The sequence below is a fragment of the Alosa alosa genome, chromosome 24 (genome assembly GCF_017589495.1).
Source record: "Alosa alosa isolate M-15738 ecotype Scorff River chromosome 24, AALO_Geno_1.1, whole genome shotgun sequence".
Lineage (NCBI taxonomy): Eukaryota > Metazoa > Chordata > Actinopteri > Clupeiformes > Clupeidae > Alosa > Alosa alosa.
In genome coordinates this window covers 17,229,548-17,254,080 of record NC_063212.1, presented here as the reverse complement: position 1 = coordinate 17,254,080, position 24,533 = coordinate 17,229,548, and the positions used below count along the sequence as shown (strand labels likewise).

General features: G+C 40.2%; 1 protein-coding gene across 1 annotated transcript; it reads right to left on the bottom strand.

Moving 5' to 3' along the window:
• Positions 1 to 14,850: 14,850 nt before the first annotated feature.
• LOC125289153 lies at positions 14,851 to 24,005 on the bottom strand. The gene is made up of 5 exons (XM_048235855.1): positions 23,832 to 24,005; positions 22,917 to 22,968; positions 22,033 to 22,398; positions 20,174 to 20,233; positions 14,851 to 15,611 (listed from the first exon to the last, which is right to left on the bottom strand). The coding sequence occupies exons 2-5, from the start codon at positions 22,966 to 22,968 to the stop codon at positions 15,427 to 15,429; spliced, it is 663 nt and encodes a 220-aa protein (XP_048091812.1). The 5' UTR covers positions 23,832 to 24,005; the 3' UTR covers positions 14,851 to 15,426.
• Between the last annotated feature and the right edge of the window lie 528 nt (positions 24,006 to 24,533).

The following is a 24,533-nucleotide window of genomic DNA, read 5'->3' as shown; positions in this document are numbered from 1 at the left end:
AGGCACTGATTAATTCAAGGGTGGCATGAGGCAAAACAACCAGATAAACAGAAACAGGCTCAAGATGTGAAATTAGCACAAATACATTAGGGAAACCAGACACAAACACCATACTCATAAATTGAAAGAAAAAAAAAAAAAACAAAATACCTTACTCTCACATAAAATGTCTTTGTATTTGAATAAAATAATACAAACATATTAAAGTTAATTATCTAAGTTGTCTGTCCCTGGGCTATGCTGTGCTAAAACAAATTCCATCATGGGGACATTAAAATATAATCCATTTTATTCTATTCTATTAAATGAAGATATACAAATATACTCATCCAATACATTTTCCCCCCACAATAACTTATATCTATGTGCATCTATTTTTGTAGCTGTTAAAATAATTTGACCTGCTTTTTTGTCTATTTGTTTATTTTCTTTAAAGTTCTCAAGAAACTTGAGGGTGCTATGAAGGAGTGTATTGTGTATGTGAGCAATTTCATCTTCCTAAATCTCAATATTATGATCACAACAAGTGTGGGCAAATTATTAATTACATTTTCACGTGGGGTAACTTGTTGCAGGGCAACCACATAACCGGTTCCATGTCTTCCGATTGGATGATTAATGATCAGTAAAGTTCTCAAGAAACTTGAAGTTGGTATGAAGGAGTGTATTGTGTATGTGAGCAAACATTGCAACCACATAACTGGTTCCATGTGTTCGAATTGGATGACTAAAGTTCTCAAGAAACTTGAGGTTGGGATGAGTGTGTGAGCAACCTACATGTTACTTATCTGCCTGAATCTCAATATTCTGATCACAACAACTGTGGGCAAATTACAAGTCAGCACCAGTGCTGCATTCATTGTTTTTCACTTTTATAATCACATCACCAAAAGTAGGTTATTGGTTTTACCAAAAGTATTTGGCAGTATTTTTAAACTACAAACCTATAAAGTATTTTGATACAAAATACGATGCCATTTTCTTTCCAACTAAATAAAATACAAATTTGTATTTTAAATACATCAGACATGCCCCTGGCTGCAGTAACTCAAGCTAGGTAGTACTTATTGTTTTGTGTTTATGTTAGTTTTGATCCAATTTGACAGCTTTGCTATGTTGCCCACCCAAAATTTCTACCAGCCCACCCAAATATAGTAGCCTAGCCTAGGTTAGAACCAGCCCTGCCCTGCATGGAGACATATTTTACGATAATAATGGAGAAAATGTTAGCAAAACTTTAGGTTTTTGTTAACGGAATCTCCCTCCCTCATTCATCTATTTGCGCAACAGCCCACATTCTGCGTTCAATCCAGAGAGACAAGTGAAATAAATGTTTTTTTTTTTCTTTCTTTTAAGCGGACATGGCTATAGGCACGATATTTAGGCTACCTCTGTTAGGCCTACAAAAAGTTGCAAATTAAGGAGTATTTCCTGATCGGGGAAACCTTTTGGTCCGCGGTTCTATAATATCATTCAATTGTGCCGCAAATTAACAGACCAGCAATATACTTGTCGAGGAGGCTCATAATTTGAGAAACGCTGCAGATCATAGACAGAGAAAGCTCTGGGAACAGAACGCAGACATATGATTTTGTTGTCACGCGCTACTATAGAAAATGAACTTTATAAAGACTGGCTCGCCAATAAAAAAAAAAAAGGAAAAAGTATGCCAGATGGCCAGTCCAGCCCCATGTTCAGGAATTATTTAATTATTATAAGCAAAAGTGGAACGTGCACAATGTTTCATTTATCCCTCCTGATCGGGACGAATAAAACAGGTATTGGGGACGAAATAAGCATACAGTTTAGCCTAAGCTATGTAAACTTCCAATAATTTCAATATTTTACAACAAATGCTTGACTGGTTGAATGTTCATACATGTCATCAGAATATCGCTACCTGTAGCCTAGATCGCGACGAATGTTTAGTGAGTAGGCCTAAGCTTGATGAACCATAAATGAAAAGTTTTCTTAACATTACATTAGGACATTATTACCATTAAACACTTTTACAAAAGTATAGGCCTAGCCTACAGTTAACACTTAATGACCTCTCAAATGTCGGCGACTTAAGTGTGTGATTAGATAAATAGGCACTGGCAGATGCAATAGGTAAATAGATATCTTTGCGTGTTAGCACAAGCAGGAGCCTGTAGGCCAATAAAGGCAAGCGTGTTTGCCACTTACATTTCTGACGTCTGATACTTCAAACTGCTGCAAGTGCACCAAGAAAGGTCCTGCCTTAGACCATGTTAATGGCCAATTGTAGAGATTTGGGGGTGGCCAATCGAATCTCAAGGCCTGTGCCACCCTTCTGACTCCGCCCCTGCAGAGGTAGTGGCAAAATGTAATTATATGATATTTCCTGTGGGGGCGTGGGTTTCGATAATCTCACTCCTTTTTGACCATATCTCTGTTTGCATCCCTGAGTCTTAGATATACTAAAGATAGGTGTAGTGGTGAAATAAGAGGTGGGTAGAGATAGGTGTAGTGGTGAAATAAGAGGTGGGTAGAGATAGGTGGGTGGATGACAAATAAGCCTGAAAAAAGGAATTAAAAAAAACTTCAAATATCATCCCTAAAAAGTGTTTATATGTGTTGCTGAATCTCTAAACTTGACTAATATATTTTTTTTTTTGAAAAAAAAAGTGAAATATATATTTATATGTCAATTTGTCATGTTAGTGCCTAAAATTGTCATATGGTGTGACGTGAAAATTAGATACTTTTTTCTACTTTAATTTATGTCACTGTACATTTTAATCACGTTTGCTTTGATATGCAACATTTCCTTGTGAATATTTAGAAGAAAAACCTAAAATTTAACAAGTTATTTTGTCAAGGTGGAGAATGCTCCTAAGTGTAACCAGATATTTTAGCTTAATTCTAATATTTCTTGTAAGAACTCACTCAAAGTTCTTGCAGATACCATTTCCTTTGTGTGCTATTGATGTTTTAATGATTTTTCAATTATAAAGTCTTTTTTGTGACATTTAATGTCACACCAAATGACATGGTGTCACGCCATATGATGAACTGCACCACTCCACCATGTGTCAGAGCAAAACAGGGTTTTTAATGACAATAAAATCATTAACAATGAATTTTGAAGTCACTGTATGAATGGTGTATGCGTGTAACAGCAAAAATAGATGAAAGTTTAGTATTTATTTTTAAACTTACATGGCATGGTAACATAAAAGAAAAAAGTATGAGAAATATGAATTGTACAGATACATTTTTTTCCCAATTATCACAGATTTAACAAAAACATATAATATCTGAATTTAAATAATGTTTTACAAGAACTTTTATGTAAAATGCAATTTGGTCATAGGGTGTGACAGAAATGTCATATAGTGTGACTTGAATAAAGCTGTCACACCATATGATGCAGCGGTCACACTATATGACATTTTGACAGTTAAGCTAATTTTCTAGACAGTTAAATACAGCTAACTATTATTTAGCATGCAACTGACCACATGGCAAAAGCAGTGCTTTTAAGAATTCATGAAGAATATTTGTGGAAAATAGCTACTTTTTTGGCAAATGATGTCACACCATAAGACACTAAAATTTGGCCACGATTGATGATGTCCAATTCAAAGCTTTTTTATAAAAAATCCAAAAAAAGCAGAATTCAGCCTCTTGACCATGCCAATTACTCCTGACATTCTATTGTTACTTCCTGATTAAGCAGGGTCCTCTTCCCAATAATAATGTCCAAATGAATGCCCGGTCAAAATATACTATATAGTGTCACGCCATATGACAACCATTTTATGGACAAAATATATTTGATTATAACTTAGTTGGACAGCATGCATAAACATCAAAACTTTCTGTGGATGTAAAAACATCCAATTATTTTATATGCATGGTAAAATTTTAAAAGTAATTATACTTTTTATGGATATACACTTTTTTAGGAAGTTCGCACACATGGTGGACAGTCACACCATATGACATTTTTTATGTTTGGATGATTATTTTAAGTCAAAAGTGAAATAAAAATTCAATAAATTTAATATGACAGAACTTGAACCTACCAGACCTACAACATTTCCATATCAATTCTTAACAATTGGCATTTTTTATAAGTGTGTGACACATGGACAGTCTGAATTCTGCTATTTGTCATCTACCCAGGTGTAGTGGGGAAATAAGAGGTGGGTAGGCTAAACTGCAGTAAGGAAAAGCGTTACTGGATGTTTTTTTTTTTTTTTTTTTAATTTTTAAATACATAAGACATTCAGAATATATGATAATGGTGCAGATTACGGTTTACAAGTGGTATGGCTACTAGTAGTAGATAGTTCCTTGAGTGCATACACACTATTAGGAAGTGCATTGAATGTATTGAGTGGTGGATAAACTATCAAGAGGTGGATAAACTATTTCTGAAATTCAGTGGTGGATAAACTGCGTTTACTTGCGATTAGCCTCCACTGCAGCCATGATTAGAGATATTAAATATTAATAAATATAAATACTAAATATTATTTAGGCTACTTACAAATTGTTCTTGTAAGTTCAATAACGTTAAAAACATTTGAATAACGTCAGACTAACACAGTAAAACATGGTGGATTTACATCGCTAATAGCAAACTTATGCAGCTACCCAGCAAACACACTAACGTGGCCATCACGTGGCCGCAACGTGATTTTCCAACCAATGTTTACGTTGCCGGCAACCGGAAAAGTGAAAGACGCCTTGATGTTGCCGCCACGTTATTTGACAACATTACCGCGACATGCAGGCAACCTTCCTGCAACTTAATGGCCACGTAACCGCAACGTTGAAACCCATGTTGGAGGTCGCCAGAATGTTGTCAGGATGTTAAAAAAAACAGCTCTGGGCGGATCTGCAGATGCAGTCCTCATTTGCCCACTCACTTGGTTTAAGAAGATCAGAGCGACATTTCACATTTGATTACACCATTTATTTAAATTCATTTAATTTGGGAGTTCCTGCCGATGTGCTGCTGCTGCTGCTGCTGCTGCTGCTGCTGCTCCTCCTCCTCCTCCTCCTACTGCTGCTGCTGCTCCTCCTCCCCTCCTCCTACTGCTGCTGCCGGGCCTGCAAGCAAAGAAGAAAACCTTTAGCTTTCAGGTAAGAGCTGCACTTTTTTTGAATTTGTGCAGACTGTCCCGAAGTTTTACTTACGTTTTATTGTGCTGCATACTCCGGGTTCCGAACAGTGGCAGCTTCTCCTTCCCCTTCAGGTTGCTGCCTCCAAATTTAGTAGTGTGGGCTACAGAAAACAACATTTCAATTAAGAGAGGCACAACATAGCCACGGGTTGCCAACCGTTCCGTAAAATACGGAATCGTCCCGTATTTGCAAGGAAAAAGATGTGTTCTGTATTGAACTGATACGGAACGCATTTTGTTCCGTATTATTGAGAATCAACTCGTGCAAATCCATGACAGATCAGTATTATAAGTTAGACTATGAACTACTTTGCTGCTGTCATTTATCCCTCTCAGTTTGTCTGTCATCACTATCCCAACTAAAGGTGTTTAAGTCGTGATTCACTCGGATCTTTCACCCGTGTCTTTAAATTAACCCATGAGTCGCGAGTCTCTAGTATCATTAACTCGGATCAGTTGAGTCCTACTACAATTCAATCTAAAACGATAAACAGCGCCACACACAACCCTCTTGCAACATTAGCTAGCCTCCTAGCCCTAGCCATCGTAGCTGCCAAAAATTTAACAATTTCGTAGGCAACCACAACTCCACAAATTAACTCAAGCGACTGAGTGAGCAGGCAGTCCGAGATAACTGGTTAACTTCCCGCAGAGCCGGAAACATTGCAGACTCACAGACCATGAGACTCAGATTGGAGCGGCTGAGTAGCAATCCGGGTTAGTCGGATCAGCCGGCCGGTTAGGCTACGTTGAGTACGAGTCAGTCGAATCAGCCGGCTATGTTGTCATGAGTGGATCTGCGCGAGGCGGTAGCTCCTCCTCGAGGTGAAAAAAGCAATTCCACAACAAAAGCCATTTTTCCACTTCTGAAATAACATTCAATGTTCTGCATGTAGCCTAGACATAATTAGATTTGGTGTATAGATGTAGCATATTAAAATGCAATTAGGTCGTGCAGACAGTCCGAACTGCACGCTCATGGAGCTGCTTGAGTATCTACCTGGGTCAGTCGAATCAGCGGGCGGTCGGTTACGTTGTTATGAGTGTGAGTCAGCCCGAATCAGCCGGCTACGTTGTCATGAGTGGATCTTTAGAGCAGCGAGTAGCCTAACTCCTCGTCAAGGTGAAAACAAATCCACAACAAAAGCCATGCTTTCACTTCTGAAATAACATATGTTCTGCACGCATAGCCTACTTTAAAATGCAATTAGGTCGCGAAGACAGTCCGAAACATTGCAAGCTTTGTATGGAGAGTAGGCTAGCCTACCTGGGTCAGTCGGATCAGCCAGGCGGGCCGTTGTTGTTATGAGTCGAAGTCAGCCCGAATCAGCCGACTCACGTTGTCATGAGTGGATCTTTAGAGGAGCCGGTAACTCCCCTCGTCAAGGTTAAAAGAAAATCCACAACAAAAAGCCATGCGTTCACTTTCTTAAATAACATATATTCTGCACGCATAGCCTACTTTAAAATGCAATTAGGTCGCAAGACAGTCCTAAACATTGCAAGCTCTGTATGGAGTTGCTTGAGTAGGCTAGCCTACCTGGGTCATTTGGATCAGCCGGGCGGACCGGTACTGTTATGTTGTTATGGGTGCGAAGTCAGTCGAATCAGCCCGGCTACATGAGTGGATCTGTAGACCACGAGTAGCCTAGTTTCTACTGGTGTCAAGGTGATAATAATAATAGGCCTAATGAGAATAGTAGTAGTAGTAGTAGTAATAATAATAACAATAATAATAATATATTCACTGCAGGGCATTTCTACGTTCCTGTATCAATGTCTACATTGAAAGTCAATTGCTTAGGCTAGGTTAAGACAATAAATAAACAGTCTGGCTTAAACTGCTTTCTTTCCCGTGAGTGGGTGGAGGTTTTGATGCTATTATATTAGGCTATTTTATATTATATTATATTAGGCTACCTAACAGTATAGCCATGATTAATAGTAAAATTAGTTGCCTAGTATTAGCAGCCTATAATACTTATTAGAATAGATTCCTAGTAGCCTACTATTAGTAGTAGTGGTAATAAACATTGTAGCAGAGTAGCATTAGACCTAGGCAAACTTTTCTATTGTTAACAAAACAACAACAAATAATTAAATTATTATAATATAGGCTACCCTCTCTGTCAATAAGATCAAAGTTTCTGAACATGAGCACCAAAAAGATGAACAATGTGTGGATGCACTTTGACCAGGAGAGCAAAACTCTAAAGGCTAAATGCAAGTGCTGCAAAAACCTGGTTTCAAGTCATGGAGGATCCACATCCAACATGAGAAGGCACTTAACGAAATGAAGCACCCCACGGCACTGCTTGAACGTAGGACTGAATTTCTTTGCGATTTAGCAATACTGACTCAAGTGACTCGTTCAACCCGGATCAGTTTAGTGAGTGACTCAGAATAACCCGGATCCTTAAAAGGAATCGAGTTTGACAGGCCTAATCCCAACAGAGAATGCACTTTTCGTTTGAGCCACTGCGAGTCACGTATATTACGCTGATAGCGTAGCGTGAGATGACATGTCGTCATGAGTTTTACAGTGCATCTTTGCAAGATAAACAAATAGGCTAGCCTACTTGCTGCAGAATAGCCACAAAAAAAAGCCAGAAATAAAATAAGGCTTCACCAAATTCAGAGCTTCTGGAGCTGCTTGTGATGTTCAATATATTTTTTTCTATGACAGCATATCCGCCAGTTCAGTTTTCAGAGTTATTTGGTTTGAGTATAATAGGCTACAAACAGTTATTTCTTTATCAAGTGTTTTTGCATCGAAATTATTCTTGTTTTGCACCAGATAGAAAATGAGTAGGCTAGTGGCTAGAATGTAGTATATTATGTGCGCATTTTAGTAAATAATAGCTCACAATTTTGTAAAATGATGCACTATTTAGTACAATAATACATATCGAAACATAATTTCAATACCCCCCCACACTAACTGAAGTGGATGCCGGTGTACTTACTGAAGTGTATTATCGAACCCCCCCCCCTTCCTTATTTTCATATCAGAAAGTTGGCAACCCTAGTCACCAAACATGAGAGAAAGGATTCCACTTTCATCTCACACACACAGGCTACTAGCTCGTGTCTTAGAACATGCCAAACTAACGTCTTCTCTGGGGAGTCTGTTACTGCATATATCTCATATAAAATCATAGCACACCATCTACTAATTACACTTGTCATATTCAATAACAATCACATATCATATTAATATTAAAACACTAACATTACAGTACAGTAAAGTACAGTAACAAAGCAGTACAGTAAACGTAAATATCCGATTGGTTTTTTTCATTCAATTAGCTCAAAGTTATCCTAGTATGCTACATGCTAGCCCCATTCTAATGCAATTGCTGCTACGCGATGCTAATCACTCGCTAGCCTTAACAATCTTTGCTAGCAGATAAATTACTCACCGGCGTTCAAAACAAGTGGAAGTGGATGAAGATGTCAAAACAATGAGGGAAGATTAAGGACAAAGTAGAAATAGTAAAACGACTTAAGAGGTATTAAAAATGATTCACGATAGAAAGGTGTCAAGGAGTAAAAGGTTTTGATTCAAAGTCTATTCATTCAAGTGTAACCAGAGCCCGTCTACGGAGAGCCTTGGCACTTCCTATTAAGCCTCATTGTAACGACATTGGTTGCAGTTCCATCAGAATTCCACTGGGGGTGATCGCAGGCGAGTGCAGGTTGAATGGGGGTCTATGGAGCTAGACGGTTAAATGTATCTCTTTCACCTGCTTGTCGTGGAAGAATCGTAGATTTTATTGTAATTTATGCAAGTTCAATATAGATTTTAGATCTAAAGTTGAATGAACGAGTACTTATGTCCTTTTCATTTCTTACAGGTCGGGTCGTTGTTGCCCATATCACGCTAGCATTGTGCTAATGAATGACGTCATTGACATATTTGAAAGGCTTTTTAGAAGACTTACGTGACTTCAAAAAATATAACAATCAACAGTGTGTATTTTCTTTGCCTCTCCTAGCTTAATGCAACATTCAAACTACTACTCAAAAAATTATATCCAGAGAAAAGTGGATATTGAGGGGTAAAGCTCCATAGACCTCCATGCATTCTGCACTTCGCCTCGCGGCCCTCAAGTGGAATCTGAGCAGGAACTGCAACCAGTCCAGAAACCGGAAGTAACCAGACAGTGCCAATTCTCTTCCGATTAGACATTCTCTGGTGTAACGTTATCGAGTAGAACGTAAAATAAACTAATTCTGGTATCCAAGCAACACGCTTGTCAAAATAAAAGCATTTCCCGTTGACTAAAAAATCGTATGTCCTTCTGGATTTTTAATTATTTTGTTATTTATTCAATTTATGTACCTATTTATTTAACATTGGCAACTAATTTTGGGTTTAGTAACCAATGCTTAGGTGGGTTACACCTTCACCCCTCTCCATCGACTTTGTTTGTGCATGCACATAAAAATGTCAAAGCAAAATAAGATTTAGGTAAGCATAGACAATTGACTCAACCTAATGTTACATCTAAAAGGCAAGCTCGAATTAACAATGTTTGGTCTCCTCATTGCCAATGCACAGGCTGCAGAGGGCAGCATGGTGGTACTCCTCACATCTGGTGTAGAGTAGAGTTACAGGCATAAAAACAAGATCAGTCAGAGACTTTCTAATGAGGAGACAGCACTCAAAAAATCCTCCATAGAAATGCATGGGGTACTGTTGTCTACACATATCCCACCCCTTCTTCGCCAAAATGTCGACATGTGTATACATTGAGCCAATCATGTGGTGTGATGTGACTACATTGAGCCAATTATGTGCTGTGTTGTGCAGACATCGTGCCAATCAAGTGTTGTGAACTCACCACTGGAGCACACTGGTGTCGTGAAGCCTTCTGCATGCGTATTTCTGCCGAATAGGATGCCCGATGAGTACCCAAAAAGCGTTGCAATATGACTGCCGAGTGGAGGGACTTGCCTAAAAGGACTTTGAAGCAGTCAAACTCAGCTAGCTAGACACAATTGTTCTTGTATAGCTGTCTATGCACACTTTTTCATTACAGTGCATGAAAATGCACTGTACTGTTCTTCCTAGGCAACAACTTCTTCTTATTATTATTCCGCTTACCACTTTTTCCATACGCTATTTCTCTTGAACAGTTTAACTTAGAAACTTCATTCAAACTTTGTAACGTAGGTATTCAAACGGACGAAGCTGCTATGTCTTTTCAACTTTGAAACTTTTATACTTTTTAAACTATTAAAGAAAAACTTTTTAAAAATCCCCATAGACTTAACATAGCCGATTGTGACATCATAATACGGCCGTTAAGCAATTAGAATCCTATGGCAGGTGTTCAGGCCACCTGGATCAACTGCCAGTCTCAGGCTTTAAGCATACAAACTGGCCCTACCCAGACAGCAAAATATATTTGGGCCAGATTTGGTCCAGATCTTCATTAGCATTTTAAAGAGATCCTCTAAAACGGACCTGCCCCGGGGTAATTTCTTCCAACGGGCCAATACCGGAACAGGTTGGAATTACGGATCAGAGACAGATCTGGGCCAGAACTGGCCCAGTACAGTTAATATTGCCATGGCATTTGGTGCGGATCTGGCCCAGACTCATATTCTACATCTGGGGCTCATCTGGCCCTGGTCTGTGATTCATATTTAAGCGATCAGAGAATTAAGACCCACACAATTTGTAATTTTCAAAATAGTTTATTTTAAAAACTTAAAAAGGCAAAAGAGAACACTGTGTACGCTAGCCTAAGCTTAGGCCTAGGCCTACAACATAACACAAACCAAACCAATATGTGAAATATAAGGCTTATATTGATAAACAAACTCCGCTAAACGCACTGAAAGAAAATGTCATGTTAACATAGTCTGTTGCATCTAACCGGCCTATGTCCCGATGATGATGACGGCGCTCAGCTGTGTCGGAGGAAGATTACTGGCAGTCTGGGTAGCACTGAAAGCACAGAACAGTTGGGCGATCCTGCAGATCAGCAGGTCGGTGGACTTTGACAGCGACAGTTTGTTGTTTCGTGAGAGTTCTTCGACGTTAGCTAGGCTACTCAATCCAGACTGCAGGGCAGGCTGCCATCATGGCAGCTCGCAGGTCAGCAGCAGTTCCTTGGCCACGGCAGCGGCAGATCTCTCGCAGAGGCTAGTAGCTGTCCTGAGAAATATTTTCGAGCAGACGGTGAATAGCAGCGCCGTTCACGGATGGATGTCAGAGGACCAGGGCAAAAACTAGCCCAATGGACTAACGTTAAAGTTAGGCATCAACCTGCGATTCTTCCTCACTGCTCCTGTGAGATGTACAAAAAGCACACAAAGCAAAGAAACAAAGAGTAGCAAACTCAAAATATTAGATTCAACATCCATAAGATTATTTATTTTATAACAGTATAGTATGCCAACAACGCATTGCATCCCAAACCGGATAAACTGGAGGACAGCGACAATTCTTGTGGATCTTAGATAAAAAGCCTAGTGTTTACAGCCAAGTTTTTCCACTCTAAATCCATTTGAAAACAGGCTTAAAAAACGCTGGCCGTCTATGCAATACCTGCAGTGCTACTAGCAGCAAGGCTAGCTACAGACAAAGTGGGTAATGTTAGCGCTAATGGCTACGGATTTGCAGCTAACACACAATGGACACGATATTCAGCGATTTTGGTGAATAATAAGCAAAGCTCACCAATTTAGCCTTAAAGCTCATGTTCACATAGTTGTGGATGCATGTTTAAAAGAACCTAGACTACAAGCTAACTGTAGCTACTACCCAGCTTGTCTGGCACGTTTCAGGTTGTCAGAATTTTAGAGTAAACAAAGTTTGTAAACTTTCATGTTTAATACAGGCCTAAATATTTAGCAGACTAAAATGACATCAACACCAGTTTACATTTAAAATGATACTTGTATAATGTAGTTACCAATAATCACAAAGACGGTGCAGTCTGTAGTCTTCCACTCTGCATAATCACATAACGCAGAGTTGCAGGTTTATGTGGGGGGAAAGTGTTCCGTTAGTTGTGGCGCTTCAGGTCTGCACAGCTCCTGCGGATCTGGCCCACACCCGCCGGGCGGACTCAATTCAGTTGTGGCTGTCTGGTCTGCTGGCTGCCCCGATAGCGCTGCACCCGCTGGATGGACGGTCACAGTCAGAAGCTACAGACAAGTCTGGCGCAAAGTTGGTGCAGATCTGCATAGTGAGTGCGACTGCTGCGCGAATCTGCTGATTCAAAAACGGATCTGGCGCAGATGTAAATGCTGTCTGGGAAACAATATAGGCTACAACACAAAAATCCAAAGTCTCTAGCTCACTCGTCAGTGAGATACCCCAAAAACTAAACAAAAGTTATCAGTGTGCGTGTATTTAGAACTAAACAAAGGATATCAGTGTGTTTAAACTGTGTACTGTATGTAGGCCATTTTGCGGGAGAGGGTGTCTGCGTATGTTAGCGTGCGTGCATGTGTGTGTGTGTAGGGGAGAAAAGCAGAGTAAGAGGGTGTGTGTGTGTGTGTGTGGAGGAGAGGAGCAGAGCGAGGAATTTAAGCTCCACTGCAGCGTGGAGAGTCACTCAGGGCCAGTTCAACCGAGCAGCAAGGAAAAGTAGGATTCGACTCACAGTTTCTGGAGGGGCTGTTTTGGTCTGTCTGGGAAAGGCTAGGCTACTTCGCTCGGCTCAACAACAACAGACCGGGCCATTGACTTTACTTCGTTGCTAGTGTTGCTCGTCTTGGAATCTCCCCAGAGTATTACTCCTTAAGGCTCTCAATACTCCTTTTTGCGCTGGTGCTCTCGCTACTTTTGGGCCGCGTTAATATCGCTTCTCACTGTGCTTTACTCGATACTCTCCCCCACCAACAATGCTACAAACTGGCATCTAAACCAAATGCCGGCTTACGGCCACCCTCAATCAGTCTCGCTACAGGTGCTTCTCATTCCAGAGCCGATGAAATGATTAAGTAGCGTCAATTATGTTACTTGTGTTTGTGTGTGCAGTGTATGCGTGTGCTTCTGGACAATTGAAAACAATTAACATTGAGACAGGGTGGAATGAATTCCGCCACACTTTAAATGGACTACTTTTTCTTGTACTTGAGTAATATTTCATCAAAGTATTGGTACTTTTACTTGAGTACAATATTTTCGTACTTTTTCCACCTCTGTATAAGTTATAGTGATATTTTGTAAGCATTTATTTACCAATGAGAATAGCCTAGCCTAATGTTATCCCTTTGCATCTCTCCACAGGGATACACAAAGGCTAGGGTTAAGTGATGCTTTTGTATCAATGAAGGGACACCTTAGACTTATTTTATGTGGCATTTTCAAAATGTGTTGGTTATGCAGGTCATGTGACGCCTCTTCCGAGACACAGGCTCAGTTACTTTGCCATTATTAGTTAAATCACAGTCAGTTTTCAAGGGTCAGCCCATTACCATATACACCACTCATGCATTTACTCATTCCAGTCTATTAATGCACTGAACATTCATCTCTCACGATTTCATAGAAAGACAGAGCAGGAGGTTGCATATCAGGAGCGTGAAGGAGTGAATCTTGTATTTACATGTCACCTGTACTATAGTCTTATTTAATATATGCATAGGATTAATATTCTGCTGATTTGTCTTCCCATTACCCCACAATCCCTCTGTCTTTCTAGGAAGATGTCAATGTCAACAGCAGAAGGAAAATTACTCTGCAGGCCCTTCCCATCTTCCTGTGGGAAGATGGATTTTTTAAGACCTGGAATTTGATTAAATTGTGTGTCCTCATTCACTCTTTTTTTACTTTGTCTTCTCTATATATCTCTATTTCTATTCAGCCCTCTCTGATACTACCTTGCAGCCAAAAGACAACAACCACAACCATCTTCCTAGCCACCAGAATAGCAATTAAATCATACTACAGTAATTCACCAAGAATGTCATATTTGGGAATTTTACCTGAACTTTTCATTCACTGGTATTTCATATTATATTAAATACACATGTAGTGTTTTTTTATTGACTACTCTACTTATTAACTAATTACTGTCATGTTCTTCAGGCAGAAGAAATTGACCTGCCAGACTTCTCGGATGCAGCTGTAGCTATCCCCACTGTCTCGGGTGATACAGACTCTCTTGTGAAGTTTGGTCTGGAATTGGGTCCATTGGGCCTGTAGTAGGGCAGCTACATGTTAGGAATTTGGACACCTCACTCACTCAGTGAGAGGCGAATGACGTAAATGATGTGCAATAAACTGGGGAAAGACTGAGGATATGCAGTAGGACTTCTGCCAGTTGAGACAGAGAGGGACATCTAGTAGGGCCGCTATGAATTTAAAGGTTGGTTGCAACCTTAACTAGATAAGACAGGTTGTGACTGAACGGTTTAGAGAACTGACTACTGATAGCTGACACTTTGCTGATGAAGAATGAAGCAAAGATGTTGACTGTGAGGTTGGTAGCCGGAGGAGGAAGTGGAGGGTTGAGAGTTTTAAAAAGTGGGTAATAGTTTCCAGATGTCAGTGGCGCTGTGAATTTGTATCATTGTAGAAAGGTTTTCTTTGCATTAGTCACGCTGGATAAGAAGGACAGTAACGACTGGCAGCTTGTGAGATCATTGGTGTTTTAGTATCGTGCCATTTCCTCTCAGCAGCTGAGGTTGGTGTACATTCAAAATAGCACAAAAAAGACAATTCAACTTTTATTTACATTTATTGATAATGATGGCATGCCACTGTGACACCACTGCTATAAAAATAAAAAAACTCATGGCAAGTTATAGGATACGCCTCGCTCATATTTTTTTGACAAGGTCATGTTATTTCTCAAGACAAAAAGTTCAAATAAAGTGTTATCAGTAATTCTGTTGAATTATGTGGAATGTTTGAGGCAAATAGAACATTGTGTGTGTGTATTTTAATAAAAATGCATACCTCTTTTCTTATCTTATCATTTCCAAATATAGTAAACCACTATAGAATGTCAAGTATTTTAGTAGGAAGAAGGTAAAATCTAAAATCTAGACCTAACTGAAGCAATGGCACTTTTGAAGTTTGAAGGTTACTAAACAGGTGTAAGGTTAAAACTGAAAGGTCACTTCAAAGCAAGATAGAATCCAAATCTGGACACAGATGTTTGAATGTTTACAACTTACAACCAACAGAGCTGTGTCACTTTCTTGTGCAGTTAACCTACAAACAAACACATACAATTTGATCTTTTAGAATAGACAAAAAAACTGTAAGATCGATGAGCTCTCCAACTTCTCTTTTTTATTGCTCTTTGCTGTCGTCCTCTGCAGTTGTAGTCCTCTCCATGGGACCTTCACTGGAAGCCAAGCTGCGCCTCAGGCCCTCCTCAGGGCCATCTCCAGAGCCAGACCCATCAAGGGTTGTGGCCAACTGTGTAACTCCAGTCGCTGTGTTTCCTGTGGGGTATGAACTGGTTGGTTTGGGCCCTGGTTAAAAGAGCAATAATCGTGTCAGTAATTCTATATAGGTGTATATTCTACATATCTATATAGGTATAAACATAGTTATGGTTATATTATGGTTATGTTATTTAGCTGACGCTTTTGTCCAAAGCGACAATTTTAAGCATAATAGTATTTATGTGTGTGCAGTGAATGTAGCTAACAATAGAAGCTTATAACTCTCTCTCTCTCTCTCTCTATATATATATATATATATATATATATTATATATTATGTTATTTAATCTGTTAATTTCTAAGTACCGGTACTTTGAATTACCAATACTACTAAAGTGGATACATTTGTCTTGCTATTAGATTAGACCCAGATGTTTTGCTACTGCCGTTTCCAGGCAAACCAATTATGTGCTGTTGTTGTAGTCAAAAGCACCCATGCTGCTTTACCCAGATAGCCACAAAAATGACTTTGCACCACATAGGGTGATATAATGCAAGTCTATGGATGAGTCACACTTAAACCTATCATTAGTCATACCCATGGCCATGTAGAATTTAGATTATAATGCATTTCTACTTGACCAATAGGTTTCTTTGACAAAAGACTAAAGAGATGTTGCTATACGAATGTAAATTAAAAAAAATAATTACAATTCTAGGTCAAATAATAGAGATCATATTAAATCCAAATGTTTGCATTAGTATGAATAATCATATATTGTGTACATATTGCAGTCATGGTCAGAGAGCAGAGAGTGAAGGTAAACATGCAGGGGCTCGTTTCTAGAAAGTGTCGTTTGCTAACTTGCGTCGCAACCTTGGTAGTTCGCTCCATCATTCTTGGATTTGGCGTTTCTAGAAAGGGTAGTTCGAACTTAACCTGACTTGCCAGATGAATTTCGTTCCGCCTAGCTCCGCTCATCCATCTGGGATCAATCCATTGAAGTGTTGCTTCAGAAGGCTGGGCCTAATCAAAAAATGCTTGCATATGATTGGATAAGCCACTTGTCCGTCATCTATTGACGTGCTACTTCAACCACTCACATCGAAGCCAACCCGTGACGCTGATAACAGTCTCACAGTCGCTTCTACGCTATGTCACATCTATGAAACTCCCGCCCTGCGTCCTGATTGGCTCTACCATAAAATCTGGTGCAGAAATTACTCTCAACAGAAGAGGTCCCAGATGGATGTGAGTGAAGCTAGGCGGAGCTAAGCAGAACGAAATTCATCTGGCGAGAGTCAGGTTAGTTCGAACTCTCAATCACAAACAAGGACGCAAAGTTTGGTCGTTTGAACTACTGCCCCTAAGCAGTCACACTTGTGTCGTTCCTTGGTAGTTCCTGTTGGTGTCCGGAGCGCCTAACCAAAAATCACAACCACCTAACCAAAAATTGCGAAGTGGATGTTTATCTCATTGATCTATCCTGTAGCTTAATTTTGATTAAGACACTGACTCCCCCACTTGGCTCATTCTTGCTATTTATGTTAATTCGAGTATTGCCTTGCTTTTAGTATTATAATCTTCACAGACTCTTACAACAGCAGTGATAAATGGTGTAGTGGCTAAAGCAGATGACTTTATCCCAACGTTCGATTTTCTTATGATGTGAGATTGTCCTCTTGCTTCTCGCTACCCGCAGGTGAACTAGTGTGACACGTAGATTCAATTGTTTTTGACTGATGTCTTATACCTATGGTTTCTCAACTATATACATGAATATGTATGGTCAAAACCTATTGTTGTGTCTCGTAGGCCTACTCTTACTCAGAGATGAAAAGAAGAGATAGGATGCGAACTACGACCGAGCACGTAGTTCACTGACGCGCTACCGTTAAGCCACGAGACAATTATTAACATTTGCGATACCTAGACATTCGTGCAGGCTATATATTTTCATAAATATTTAACACAAATAATGGCACATATTGGTCGGCTTCAGTAAAATGTTTTATATACTTGCAATAGGTTTAGGTTTTTGCAGATGACAATGACAATGCCAGCATTAATTACTCGGTTTAAATTAGAAAAATGTCACCATAGGCTGTGGCAGAGAATTTCTAGGGGTTGGGGTCTTACACGTTGCCACTGTTTCCACCAATGATATCTATCGCTGCATCATCAACAACGTTGTTCGAACTACAGTGTTCGAACGTCGGAGGTAGCAAATTGCAACACAGGTAGGCCTACGATGCTTTCTGGAAACAGGTGTAACAATAGGCTTGTTTGAGATGGACTGAGTCTGACTTTGTCTGGCTTTCTACGTAAACGTGATCTTCAGAGGCTAGCCGGGAGGAGCTAGCCTACAACAGAGGGCAGCTCATCCCGGACAGACAGGCTACAGTCTGCCTGACTCGCGGGAGACATCGCGGAATTTTGTTTGCAATAAATACAGCAGAACTTTCAAGGCCTGCTTTGTAGCACATAAATTCAATATCAAGTGTTTTCCCTATATGTGTATCTATCTATTTAACCAACAGCAGGAAATAACAGAATATCCAAACGTTTTCAGTAGGCTAGCCTACTATTGTTGCAGAAATCACGTATAAGAAGGTATCCCTTCGATTTCTGTTTATTTTTGCATATTCCAGCATAAGGAAGCAGCATGAAACTCACGTCAAAATCCCTATGGCCCTAAAATGGCCCTATCACGTCTTTGAACTAACGTCATGAGGGCGTGTTTCAGCTCGTGCAGCTCGTGGAAGGCAACTGCAAGATCTGTCTGCAGGCTAAGGGCTTCTACATACTCGACGCACCCGACCGGTAGCGCAACGTAGATCTTGCTGGCGCGCCAGGATTTTAGCCAGGTAGCGTGAGGTAGCGCACCACTCATTTTTTTTCAGACGAGCGCGACAAAGCGGAAACAGGAAGATGGACTAGTTCGAGGGCAAGCGAGAGTTGCAGTGTTTTGATACAGGTCGTGAATTTTTAATAGTTTGCTGGATAAGTTAACAAAGTTACCAGCGAGAGTTGCAACACATGGAATTAAGAGGAAAGAATAGAAACGATTTATTTTCAAACAAAGGATATCTATTAAGGCCTGAACAAAATCTCTTTCCACTTCAGAAAATTACACAAACTCAGCCAGCTGCTAGCTAGCTAGCCAGCTAACTAAACTGTTTAAATTATTAAAATTTCCCTCGGGATGACTAAAGTATCTATCTATATATCCATCTATCTATCTACCTGTGCGCACACCTTGGAAACTAGATGATAATGATGGTGGTAGTGGTGTGAATAGTAGCAACCAAAGTCTGAAGTACCATCACAGAGGCTAGCTAATAGCAGAGCCGGTTTACATTCTCTGCTACTAGTGTTTCTTAATGCAGCTTCTTCTGCTGTGTAACATAGTTAGCGTTAATCTTTTCACAACAGCGACACCTCTGTTCAGGAGAATATTGCAACTAGTGTCGTGACCACGACGTGCGAGTATAAATGGTTACGGCGCTTCTGTGATGTCACATTGTCGCGCTACCGGTCGGGTGCGTCGAGTATGTGGAACGTTTAAGACTCCCGCAATATTTTAAGGTCATGTGACATGGTGTCACGGTGGAAAGTCCCTCCCCGGCTGACAGAAGTCGTACAGAATTTCTAACCAGTAAGCATTGCGTCCATCCCAGTATGCATTGTGTTTAACCCAGCATGCATCACATCAAGTCAGATCTGCACAGATCTGCCTCAAGTCAAACAAGCCTAATGTTGTTGTTTGGTCGCAAGTTGCGTCATACCATGGTGGTTGAGCAACGTTGTTGACCTGCGTGAAGCTGGCCCCCATGTTATTCAAAAATTATTAAAAACACTGCTATTCGTTTGTGCTACGTTTGTGCCGGTTTGTGCCGTAAAAATAATCGTTTGTGCTGTTAAGGGTTTTAAGTAATTAAACTTTACATTTTCTGGCCAGTGACGTCGCTCAGCCCCCCATACTTGTTAAAATTTCCCCAAAATAGTCTCAATCGTTTGTGCTATGTTTGTGCTCATTTGTGCCATTAAAAGTAACATTTGTGCTACTATGTTTTTTAAGATATTCCACGTTATTTGTTACGCGTGTGACGTCATCCAGCCCCCCATCAATGTCCAAATCTTTCCAAAATGGTCTCAATCGTTTGTGCTAGGTTTGTTCTGATTTGTGCCGTCAAAAGAAACATTTGTGCTACTATGTTTTCTAAGTTACGTCGACGCGTTGTCCCAGCCCTAATAGGCACTGAACAAAAAGTGGCAGATGACTCAAAAAGCATTGAGTGGCTGATAAAAAAAATGGTTTGTAATACAAATAGACACAAAACAGGGCTTTGTATAAACAAAACACACAAAACTAATAACGCTCTAATGAAATACTTATCCTGTAAGTATAATTAAATAAAATAAAATGATGAATGAAATGGAAAAAAAAGTAACAAAGCATTACAAAATGTCAAAACTACAGTATGATCCCTTGGTCTCCAATGTTAAACATTCAACCAGCTCCCTTTGTGTTTCAAAGATTAATTTACATATTAAAAAATCCCTTTGTTAAATCAGTTGGTGTTCATGTGTGTGTCTTGATGGCCAGTCTTTTTAAAAACAAGTGAAGTCTCTTAAGTGATACATACCAATACTAGCCTGCTCTGTAGGTGTGGAATGAGGCTTTAGTGTCTCAAATACAGATAATCCTGCAAAAAAACACAGATAGGTACACAAACATCTCTGTGACTCAAACACAACCCATTGCCCTCAACTGTTTTGTTTAAATTGATTTGATTGGTTGTTGGAATGCTTTAAAGTACTTGGTAAATCTTTTTGTCCAAAGAGAATAACAAAAGATTTGAAACAACATAACTCATGTATGCTTATTCAGATGTGTGAAGCAACTCTTAAAGGAACATGCCACCCAATGTCAGTAGTAATATATGTTCTTACCTTAACTTTCACGAGTTGAGTCATACCTCTCCTGTGTCGGTACGTGCACTCAAACGCTCTGGTGCACGGCTGGACTGTGTTAGCATGTTGCTATGCTAGGGGGCTTTGCCGTAACTAACCGTAGAAGTAATCAAAAACATCCACGTTTTCCCGACTTAAATACAGTTGCACGAGTAGTTGATAGAAATGTCTGACCCCGCGCAACATGAAATGTGGCGATTTTCCAAAGCGAATAAACAGGAGAACTACAATGTGTGGCGCAATAGCACTTGGGAGTGCCGACCTAGCGTAGTAGTATTGTTAACACCTAATTGTAGATCCTATCCACCACAGAGTTTAGAATCCATGCTGGATCGACCCTCAGCCTCTCCCTCCCCTCTGAGGCGAGAGAGGCACACACACTAGAGATGCGCTGATGGGCTATTATTTCAACCATAACTGCATAGCAAAACTTATCATCCATCAGCCATCCATCAGCACCAAAGTTTTTTGACCAATTTTCAAAACCGCACCCGCCCACCATCCGCTGGTTGTTTTAATGTAGGCTATATGGGTGATGCAGCGCTGCTGACGTGAGGCTAGAAAGCTATTGTAAAGCAATTTACAAAAGATTCATGGAACAAAAATGCTGATGTGGTACATGTAAATTTAGCTAAAAATGTGGAGAATGCAATGCAATCAAGCATTTTGGGCGATATATTGTCACAAGCTGGCAGAATAGGCAACAGGCCGATGTGCGTTTTTATTTGGAGACTGTTTTCGCGAGACAGAGACTGAGTTTGCTGCTGATATTCTAGGGATAGGCTACAACATAGCCAATGTACGACTTTTTTTAGCCTTTAATATGTTTGCTGCATTGGATCAGTCTTTCTAGAACAGGCAAGGGCTTTCTAGCCTCACGCCAGCAGCTGCATCACCCATATAGCCTACATTAAAACAACCAGCGGATGGTGGGCGGGTGCGGTTTTGAAAATTGGTCAAAAAACTTTGGTGCTGATGGATGATAAGTTTTGCTATGCAGTTATGGTTGAAATAATAGCCCATCAGCGCATCTCTAGTGTGTGTGCCTCTCTCTGCTCTCAGAGGGGAGGGAGAGGCTGAGGGTCGATCCAGCATGGATTCTAAACTCTAGGGTGTTAACAATACTACTACGCTAGGTGAAGTACTCCCAAGTGCTATTAAGCCACACATTGTAGTTCTCCTGTTTATTCGGCGGAAAATCGCCACATTTCATGTTGCGTGGCCGTAGACATTTCTATCAACTACTCGTGCAACTGTATTTAAGTCGGGAAAACGTGGATGTTTTTGATTACTTCTACGGTTAGTTACGGCAAAGCCCGCTAGCATAGCAACATGCTAACACAGTCCAGCCGCGCACCAGAGCATTTGAGTGCACATACCGACACGGGAGAGGTATGACTCAACTCGTGAAAGTTAAGGTAAGAACATATATTACTACAGACATTGGGTGGCGTGTTCCTTTAACATATAGCCTGATATGTATAAGAGAAATTGGTTGCCTAAACTTGATATGGCTACAACGTAGCAGTACTTTCACGAGATGCAAGTTTTCCTTGAGATTCTCCAGCTTGGTCTCTTGAACCGACAGGCCGTGAAGAACGTTCTCCGGGTGTTCCAGAAGCAGGGCTTTCCCCTGCGGCTTGGCCTTCTTTCGAGGCCATTCCTTCCTGGGAACCTGGCGAGGGTATTGTAGAGGTCATCACGTCCGTGTAAAGAGCTTGCTTTACTGTAGGAGCTGTCCCTTCCAGAGGGGTCAGAGGATCTGACTGCGTAACGGTAGGGGAACCCTGCTCGCTGTCTATTGGGGAGACCGGGGTGGTCTCCAGGTCTTTGCCTAGTTCAGCCTGAGCTTGGTTAAATGAATGCTGAGGGATAGTAACAGATAATGCAAAAAGGCCTAAAAGAGAGAGACAAAAGTTAGAGAGAGTATAATGATGGAAGAAACAGGTGAAGCAAAATATCTGCATCAAAGTTAATTTTGGAGTACTTGGCAGCACTTTGAGTGTCACTATAGACCGTTTCAATGTGTTCCAGAAGGGTTTCCGGTTTAAACACTCAAAACCAACGCAAATACTTTGAAGTGAAAATGAATCAGACTTAATGTTCTACAAAACGTCAACTCTGAAACATGTTTTTTAAGATTTTGTTTGGGACTTGTCCCCAAGTTACCTTAAGGTCAATGTTGTTTTCTGTACCACCGGAAAAGCCTTAGGAATGCACCTGTTTGAAAGGGTCTATACACTTTTGCACGATTCTATGCAGAACCTATATCTTTTGGGTGTGCGTCCTTTCTGTCTTTTTTCCATTCATCAGGGGCAACTATAAGATTTATTTACATCAAAAAACATGAAAATCTTACACAGAGCACAAAATGGTCAAAGTGAAAGAGAAATTGTACATAAGAAAGCTACTAACCTAGAAAGAGTAGGTGCGAAAGCAGGTTTGCCAGTGGATGAATGTTTGCCATCTGAATGAAGTAATAAGACATGAATTAGAGGGGATAGAAAAGCTTGTGAGGCTACATCAAAGTCTCAGTGTATTGGGATAATGAAACAAACAAACAAGACCTTGTACATAATATTTCAACTTTTTGGATGTAATCAAATTATAATGTATCTTCCTCAAATGTTCATTTGCTAATTCACTTCTCAAACTTGGGACATTGCATACATCAATCAGATACAGAATCATTGCAGACATGATGTGCACTATGTTTTTTTTTTACTAAATGCTTGTAGGTATGACGGTATCAAAACCTTGTAAACGATTAAGTAAGGGATAATGTATAGAACGCCAGTCATTATTGGGAAAATAAGTCCCGACAGGGCGAACCGGACCCCGACGTGCAGCGGAGGGGTCTTGTTCCGCCCTGAAGGGACTTATTTTCCCAATAATGACCGGCGTTCTATACATTATCCCGCTTATTACACGGCTACTTGCCAAAACGAACTAATAAACTCCCCACGATGACTTTAGCCTACATAGCCTAGCCTATTTGTTACTGTTCATTGTGGCATCTGCTGAGAAACAAATACAGTAGTTCGCAACAACACACGCTGAACTTGAATCAAACATTCTTTAGAACACAGCTGATCAACCGTCTGCTTTCACTTTTAAATGAAGTTCCAGTCCTTGCGTAGTGATATGAAAGACGTATCAGAAGCACAAAACCCGTTGCCATTAACAGCGGTAATTATATATTTGCAGCGGTAATTACATGAAAATATTTTACTGTAGAACTTCAAGCCAATGGAGCACTCTACTTGCCTTGTGAAGAGCCGTGTAATAATGCTGAATAACTCACCTTTTGCAGACTACGTGGTATCCTACCTGAATAGTGAAGAATGAGGTGTGTCAATGGAAACGGAGGGGACACAAATGCACTCTTTATTCTCTGGTCTGTTCAAAGGCTTTGTCCTGATTTCCTTCCAGCTCTTTTACGCCGTTCCGTTATCAGAGAAACACGGAGAACAAACCAGCAAATTTTATCCTGTGTATGCAGAAACCAGATATGACAAATTCCTCTGAATCCGGGCATGTTCATACACACACACACACACACACACATGCACGCACGCACACACCAGCAAAAACTTCTCACACTGTTTGGTACGTGTACCATTTTACCATACAATAATAATAATAATGCATATTTATTAGTATTTATAAATGTTAACTTTCTTGCTATTCAGTGGTATCATATTGCAGTGCATGTAAAACATTGCTCTTTACAGTTATTCAGCATCTTCTACTTGGACAAGGTATGAGCCTTCTTCTGTGATGATGGTGGGAATATACAACCCAGTCTCCTACTGAAAATGTAACAGTCTTACAAAATAGCATGGCGAAAAAAATGTAATGGTGCTTTCTATTTGTCTTGTAAGTCATCGTACACCCACTCGTACAACATGTACGAATGAGTGGCTATAGGAACGCGTTTCTCTCGAGCCACGAGGGGCATTAGCAGGAGGCTAGTCATTGTTATTGTTTTGTGCTACATGTAGCCTCTAGCTAAACGGCTGGAAAACAAAT